Raw genomic sequence first — 7,947 nt, 5'->3', positions numbered from 1 at the left:
TATATATGCAATTAGTATTGTCGTGCACATCTACTTCTGTAAATTTACTTTTCTTAAATTTCGGATATTACAATTTCTTAAAGTATCGTAATTATGATCAAAAGCATTTCAAAAACTCTGAAATAATAATATTTTTCATATAAAAAAAACTGTGGTCAAATCAATTTAGAAAAATTACGCCTTACAGCGTTTATTTAAAAACATTTTTTTGTTTGTTTTTTTTTGTTGTTAATTATTTATTCATTCATTTATTTATTTCTTTATTTTTATTTATTTATTTATCTCTCAATCTACATGTATCTATTTCATTTTTCAAAAATAAAAATTCTGGAACTAAATATACAAGAAAAAAAAGCAATGAGGTCAAACAATCATTGTATGGAAGACAGTTCATAGCTCACAGTAAGTTCTTATTGATACGGAAGCGTCCTGGTGCCAATTTAACATGTTTTATAGAAAAGATAACTCCTACGTAGGAGATTTAAAAAAGCCTAATTAGGAGTTTAAAAGTCATACGTAGGACTTAAGAAAGGCAATTTATCCATTTTCAGCCGTTTCGAATAATTTAATCCTTATAGGGGCGGTGAGTGTGAAGTGTCTTGTTCCAGCTCCGAAAAGTTGCAATTTGCGAAGTAATATGCATGCATAAGTTTAAAAATGAATTATATCCTACTTTGAACAAAGCTTCACCCATGCATTTTTGTATAATCAACATAACTAACGTACTTAATACAGGATCATCATGTAATATATGTAGAGAATGACATCTTTAGTAAGTTCAATTTTCGGAACTAGTTATATTGCTCAAAATAATTCAAATTAGTGAGTTTTGGTTATTTCACTCAAGATCATCTCTGGCTATAGAATAAGGTTATTTACCGAAGCGGTTTGCCACAATTACAATTTGACACGTATAATTTATTTTCCTACATAAAATGCTATCCTAGGTTATACTCTAGCATACATCTGTAACATTTCACTCGCACTCTGTGCTTTCAGCACTTTGATATGTTTCCTACGTAGAATAATAAAGTCCTACGTAGGACTTATTAAGTCCTACGTAGGAGTTGTAAACTCCTAATTAGGCTTTTTTTATCTCCCACGTAAGAGTTATAAAGTCCTACGTAGGACTGTCCTACGTCCTACGTAGGACTGTCCTACGTATGACTAATAAAGTCCTACATAGGACTTATTAACGTAGGAGTTGTAAACTCGTAATTAGGCTTTTTTATCTCCTACTTAAAGGAGTTATAAAGTCCTACGTAGGAGTTATAAACTCCTAATATGGTTTTTTTTATCTCCTACGCAGGAGTTATAAAGTCCGATGTAGGAGTTATAAACTCCTAATTAGGCTTTTTTATCTCCTACGTAGGAGTCTTTTTTTGTAGAACATTTTAAATTGGCACCAGGACGCTTCCGTATATTGATGAAATTACGTTGTAATTAGAGCAATAAAACAATTTCTGTACAAAATGTACGAAGGTTGTCCAATCTTAGCGTGTGTAATTGGTATGTCACCAACAAGCAATAGTTTAAAACAGAGAGGAGTAGTCCATTATTATGATCGACACCCTTATGAAAGATGTGGCTAACTTAGAATTACTGTACATCGATATTTGGGGTTTCTTCAGAGTGGATATCTGCTTACCGGCCGGTCCCGATCGACATCAAACCCTTCTCAGGGCTGGGAATCAAAACTGCGTCGTATCCTACAAAATGTAAACAAACGCCGCCATCTTGGAACGAAAAAGGTATGTTTTTGTTTATAACTCTTTTTGTTGGAAATGACTGAAAACCAAATATATGTATTAACACGCTCCACTATTTTCCGCTTCGTTCGGTATATGTTGCTTGCACAACTATTTTGTATAACAAAAGTTATAGCGAACTTGCAACTCGAAGCGGAGCAGAATTTTTATGAAGTTTTGTGGATACGACGCAGTTCATATTGCTTTATCTATCGTTTTTTCCTTAAAATTAATTATATATTCATTTCAGAATTCACCATAAACTTCAAAATATAATTTTGCATCATGTACTAAGATTTCATTAAAAAGAAATGTTTATTTTTTAAGAAAACAATAATTTTTACGAAATGATACGACGCAGTTGAAAATAAAATATGATACGACGCAGTTGTATTTTGGTTCAAGTATGCTAGTAGTTAAAGTCCAACAACATTTCAGGTTTGCGAATTTTTTATCATTATGAATGCGCACGAGTGACCTATACAACTTAAGTCGAGATTGGTCCCACGAAAATGGAAAGTTCTATTAAGGCTTCATTTTTCGGTCGCATTTTTAGCATCTGACATAAGCATCTACAAATTCCGAAAAAGGTGTATCAAATACATTGAAACACGTGATCGCACACCCATGTGACAACATACGTGTTTAAGTGCTGCCTTAGCATGCCTATAAACTTGTTCCCATGAGTTCGAAACTAATGTGGGTGTTTAAATTTTTCATATGCTCAAATTGCATGGCTTCTTTTGTATAATTTACAACAATTTGCGACAATTCCGTCATATTACTTATGTCTTTTACGTGCCGATTTTATAGTATTAATTTTTCTTAATAATCGATAAGAACAGATGAGCTTTATAATTTGAAACTTAAATCGGTATTTGATCCTTTTTTAACCCTTTACCTCTTATATACGCGAAACAACACACTCTCGACCCCCTCCCCCCCCCCCCTCTTTTAGCGGCAGTCCCCCTCATCGCCAGGAAAATTTTGGACTTGTGAGAGACTAAAAATGACCCCAGATCGATCATAAGGTAACGTGTAACCAACGCTGAAAAGCTTTTGACTCTATCTCAATCCATTAAGAAGTTGCAGCACTTTGAAATCAATTTGACGGTAAAAGTCAACGCAAAATAGTGATTTTTGGCAATTTTGAGATGTCCCCTCGTTGCCATGGTAACAGGAAATTTAAGTCTGAGCATGTTGTTACAAAGGCAATGGTCCAGTCAACATTTGGCCAAGGTTGATTAGTATTGAAGCAGTTTTTATAGCAACGGGAGACCTTCCAATGAAAACAGCCATTTTTCACAAAATGCTTATGAGGTAATGGGTTAATACATGATCAGGAAAAATGGTCATTTATTCTGAACAATAAATTTTTAAAATTATATTATAAATGGTTAAGCTACGATATATTTTTGCAAGTACTGTATGAGTTTCGTTCAATCTTTTTTTATGTTCAGCGCCGTGGAACTTTACCGCTGATTTTGTCGTATTGCATTTCTTTATCGACGACGAGAACCGGTCTATGGAAAGTATTTTCTTGATACGCACTATAGTGTCATTCTTCCTCATTAAAACACTTTAAATTTTCAAATTCGGGTTACAAAAGATAAAACAAAAAATATTGTGTAAAGTAGCTAGGTGTCCGTTTTGCAAAGGTATTTTACGCTTTGCACCGATAAATTTGATACAGATATATGTACGTCATGATGTTTCAATAGTATTGAAGTTTTCCTATATTAGATTTAAGCCGGGATGTTAAAACTTAGGTCAGATTATCTCACTGAATTTTCCACAGAGTAAAGAGAAGGTTCTTACCATACCTTTATATTAAAGTGTGATTTTTATTTGATAATGAATTGCCTGACACATAAAACTTTTTTTTTCTTCAGAAAATGTCTTCAAAGAGGATTACCCCATGTTTACATTGAAAAATTCCCTGCTACTAGTATTCTCAACAATGACACATCCTTTTTTAAAACGAAATATCAAAATAAAAAGTGATCTTAAAGAGTAAGAAAATATTTCATTTTAACAAGAAATTTAAATGTTATTCTCTTTATAATTAATTAAATACATGTAGTTGGAATCTTAAAACTTCATGCCAGAAGTTTATTCTTGTACGGCTGACATTTTAAAAGACCATGGTTAACAAATTTGTTGGAAAAAAATCAGACAGGCCGAGCTGTTTATGTTTACTGACTTCAAATCACTTGCACTTAACTGCTGTGAATTTGAAAACCACTAGGGACTTCTGATTCTCTCGTGTGCTAATTGTTCTCTAAACGTGAATTTTGCCTGAAAGAATGCACAAAGGCGCACCTGAGGCTCTTACCCCCAGTGAAACTAAAGTGTAGACTGAAAGTTTGAAATAAATCCACAAAAAAGCAGTCATCACCTAGAACACGCAGACCCACAGTTTACTAAGAGCGTAGCTAGACAAAATGAATTTTGTGATTCAAATTCATAGACTTCTATATTTTGCCAAAATAAAATACGGATTATATTGAACATACAAGAAAATAAAATAAAATATTTCATATATTATGATAAATAAAGTAACATGTTCATGTTTATGTTTTACTGAAAAGTAGCTTCTGCAATGTAAATTGGACATGACACAATGTTTTCTAAATAATCAAAAGCAGCAGAACATTGCTATAAACTGCGAATGATCTTAGTTTCTTTATCTAGCACAAGTGATTATCCAGTAAGATAGACATATATTGCCGAAATTATCCCTGTTGAAAAGATTGCCAAAAATTACAACTGCGTCGTATCATATTTTATTTTCAACTGCGTCGTATCATTTCGTACATATTATTATTTTCTTAAAAAATAAACATTTCTTTTTAATAAAATCTTAGTACATGATGCAAAATTATATTTTGAAGTTTATGGTGAACCCTGAAAGGGGTAAATAATTGATTTGAAGGTAAAAACGATTGATAAAGCAATATGAACTGCGTCGTATCCACAAAATTTCATAACAATTCTGGCCCGCTTCGAGTTGCAAGTTCGCTTTAACTTTTGTTTTAAAAAATAGTTGTACAAACAACATATACCGAACGAAGCGGAAAATAGTGGAGCATGTTAATACATAAATTTGATTTTCAGTCATTTCCAACAAAAAGAGTTATAAACAAAAATATACCTTTTTCGTTCCAAGATGGCGGCGTTTGTTTACATTTTGTAGGATACGACGCAGTTCTGATTCCCAGCCCTGCTTCTGATGGTGATACTTTTCTGCCATGGTACTTTACTGCCCAAGAATTCTTAAAAATCTTTGTAAATAACTTGCCAAATGAAATTTACAAAGTGATTCCTTTGTAATAACCTGGGTCATTTATGTCATCCGTTTGATAGAGCGGAACAATAAAGCATTCAGTCCATTGTGTAGGAAAATAATTTATGACAAGCTACAGAACCTGGTTACTAAATGGTATCAATAATATACAATTTACCGTCCTACAAGAATCGAAACATCTATCTTGTTTATAAAAATAAAATTAATGGTCATTTAGTGCCTTAAGATACAGATTACATCAAATTATTTTATTAACTTCAGAACCGCTCAATAACCTCCAGAAAATAAAAGGAATCTAACATTTTCAAGTTTTTAAGACAAAAACATTTCTTCTTTTTTTTATTAAGTATTGATAAATTCTTTTGTTCTTATTGTAATCACATGTTACACATGAAAGGTATACTGTTTTCCAATTTTCATTGTAACTGTCTATTTTGCCAGTCATTTGTATTCAAAGTACGCTTTATGGTTCAACACTACAATACAATGATCAGCTAAAATATTTAGACCATTGACTAAATCTATGTTTATGTATGCAATGCTTTTAGAGTTATTGTGGTGGTTCTCTCATTTTGAAGCTTAAAACACGACGGTCTTAGCACTTTAAAAACGATACTGTATTTCTCCTTTTTTTCTTTTAGATAAAAGATTTTTTCTATTAGGTAAAAGATTCATTGTAAAATAATAATCTCACACTTGCATCTCTGGATTGTTTTAATATTTTTCATTTCGTGCGATCCTGTCCCAATATATATACATATATATATATCAATATAGCTTATCAACATTATAGTTGTAAACATGGCAACTGTTAACCACCGATGTAACATTAAATTACTCTCAACAAAAGAAATATACAACACATAAAGAAAAGCGTTTTATATTTGCATTTAAATGAACAGATAGTAACAATAAACTATATAGTTAGTGAACTTGAGTAGAAACATGGCCATTAGTGAAGAAAGCAATGTCATTTTTCTCCGAAACTAGGGAAATGAAATTGAGCTTGCTGGTATTCTTGGCATACCAGGACACGGTCTTGATGTGTCATTTTCATCAAAAAATAAGGAATCACAAGTACTGTAGTCAATGATTCTTACACATCCTTGGATTCCAATAGGGCCTGCTTTCCATCCATACCTGTAATCATAAAAAAGAAGAAAAGCATTAAAAGTTTGTTTTTATAGCAGAAAAGTATTATAAAGTTAAGGATAACAGTAGGCCTACATTTATATATATTGTATTAGTTGTACAGATTGTTTACAGATTATGGATCTATATAAACGGTTGTTTGCAGGACGGGTTATATTGCAAACAACCGTTTATATTTGTATTTATTATTTGCCAAAAATCTTCATAAAGAATTCATAATGAGCAAACCTCATTCAATTTAAGAGAAAATAATTATTTCATTAATTGACAGTAGCCGAACGTCTCGATTATCCAATGAAAAGCGACGTTACAAACGTACAGATATATTTAAGACAACCTAACAATAACCACTTTGGCACCGCACCACTCATGTAAATAACTGTTACTCAGTTCCGATAACAATGAATAATTTATATTTGTAAATATAACCCGAGCCGTCAGGCGAGGGTTATATTGCAAACAGACGTTTATATACGGCCATCTAACCTGTCAACAATCTTTATAACGAATTTATAATACAGCAAGCATCATTTTTTTAGAGAAAAATGTAAGATTTCTTCATGAATCGACAGCAGCCATGTATATAAAACTATATAAACGTCACGATTCTCCAATGAAAAGTGACGTTACAAACGTTCAGTATTATAAAAAAAACTATACAAACGTCACGAATATCCAATAAAAAGAGACAACATACCCACAGCAAGCCATACCGCCACCATCTCCACAAGTACATTCTTCACAGTACGGTGCTGGTGATCTGAAGGTTGAATTTATACTTATTTCCCATCCACGATATTTACACGTTGTTATAGGTCGCTCTGTTTGTGAAACATATTATGAAATAAAATCTTACACTCTGTAATAATAATATACATTCATTTTTTTCATTTTCTTATTTGTTTGCATTTTTATCAATTTCTTGCATTAGTGTGGTAGACTGCGATCTACGAATATAACTAGAACAAGTTATATTTATAAATGAAACAGTCAACCCTTTTATGTAGTATTGGTGAAACAATGCATTCCGTGACAGAATGGAATATTAAAAATGTTATACTGTACTACTGTTCAATCGTTATAGTGGAAAAATCAGTAATGTATCATTTAAGAAAAAATGGGTGGATTATGTCATTTTGTGTAAGAAAATGGTGATTCTACAGACATTCAAAATGTACATATACAACGAAATATGTGATTCTGACGGAAATTGTTGATAATACACATACACAAATATATATTAACGCGCTCAATATTCACCCGCTTCATTTTATGCACGTAACTTGCAAATCTATTTTTTTTTTAAAAAACCCGGCTTTTCTACAAAAATAAGATAACATAAAAACATTTACTGTACCTCCCGGACGAATCCCTACACCACCATAAAAGCCACATGATGCCTCCACATGCTGCATGTAAAATAGGCAATAGGCAACACCAAACACAAGTGTCGTCTGCAGCATTATTATTGTTTAGTTTCTACCTTGCAGTGTTCGTGTGGCCAGTTCTGGAAGCTATGGTGAACATTTATACTGGTGATCATCAAAATAATATTTCTATTTATTCTGTATTACAAAATTGCCGGAAGAGATTATCACCATTAACGTAGATAGTGAGACAAAATAATTATGCTTGATATTACACTCCGTCATATCACAACATATTAGATGCAGCCCAAACTATCATTAAATCACGAGTAAATTCTAACAATTTGTCAAATAATATAGCAAAGTGACATAA

The 7,947-nt window shown here is 32.2% G+C and overlaps 1 protein-coding gene across 1 annotated transcript; it reads right to left on the bottom strand.

Moving 5' to 3' along the window:
* Positions 1 to 5,919: 5,919 nt before the first annotated feature.
* On the bottom strand, positions 5,920 to 7,741 carry LOC132728539 (uncharacterized). Its single transcript, XM_060714217.1, has 3 exons — positions 7,565 to 7,741; positions 6,905 to 7,028; positions 5,920 to 6,195 (listed from the first exon to the last, which is right to left on the bottom strand). The coding sequence occupies exons 1-3, from the start codon at positions 7,668 to 7,670 to the stop codon at positions 6,042 to 6,044; spliced, it is 384 nt and encodes a 127-aa protein (XP_060570200.1). The 5' UTR covers positions 7,671 to 7,741; the 3' UTR covers positions 5,920 to 6,041.
* Between the last annotated feature and the right edge of the window lie 206 nt (positions 7,742 to 7,947).

Source organism: Ruditapes philippinarum, unplaced genomic scaffold, assembly GCF_026571515.1.
Source record: "Ruditapes philippinarum isolate M1 unplaced genomic scaffold, ASM2657151v2 ctg3941_1_1_1_1, whole genome shotgun sequence".
Taxonomy (NCBI): domain Eukaryota; kingdom Metazoa; phylum Mollusca; class Bivalvia; order Venerida; family Veneridae; genus Ruditapes; species Ruditapes philippinarum.
Note: the sequence above shows the minus strand (reverse complement) of the source record. Positions and strands in the feature narration are given on the sequence as shown.

Bases quoted from the DNA above. Each gene is read 5' to 3' on its own strand.
- LOC132728539 (XM_060714217.1), bottom strand. From the start codon at position 7,670: ATGCTGCAGACGACACTTGTGTTTGGTGTTGCCTATTGCCTATTTTAC. The intron at 7,029-7,564 runs GTACAGTAAATG...TTTCACAAACAG, and splicing joins TGTAGGGATTCGTCCGGGAG to AGCGACCTATAACAACGTGT. The intron at 6,196-6,904 runs GTATGTTGTCTC...TTATGATTACAG, and splicing joins GGCGGTATGGCTTGCTGTGG to GTATGGATGGAAAGCAGGCC.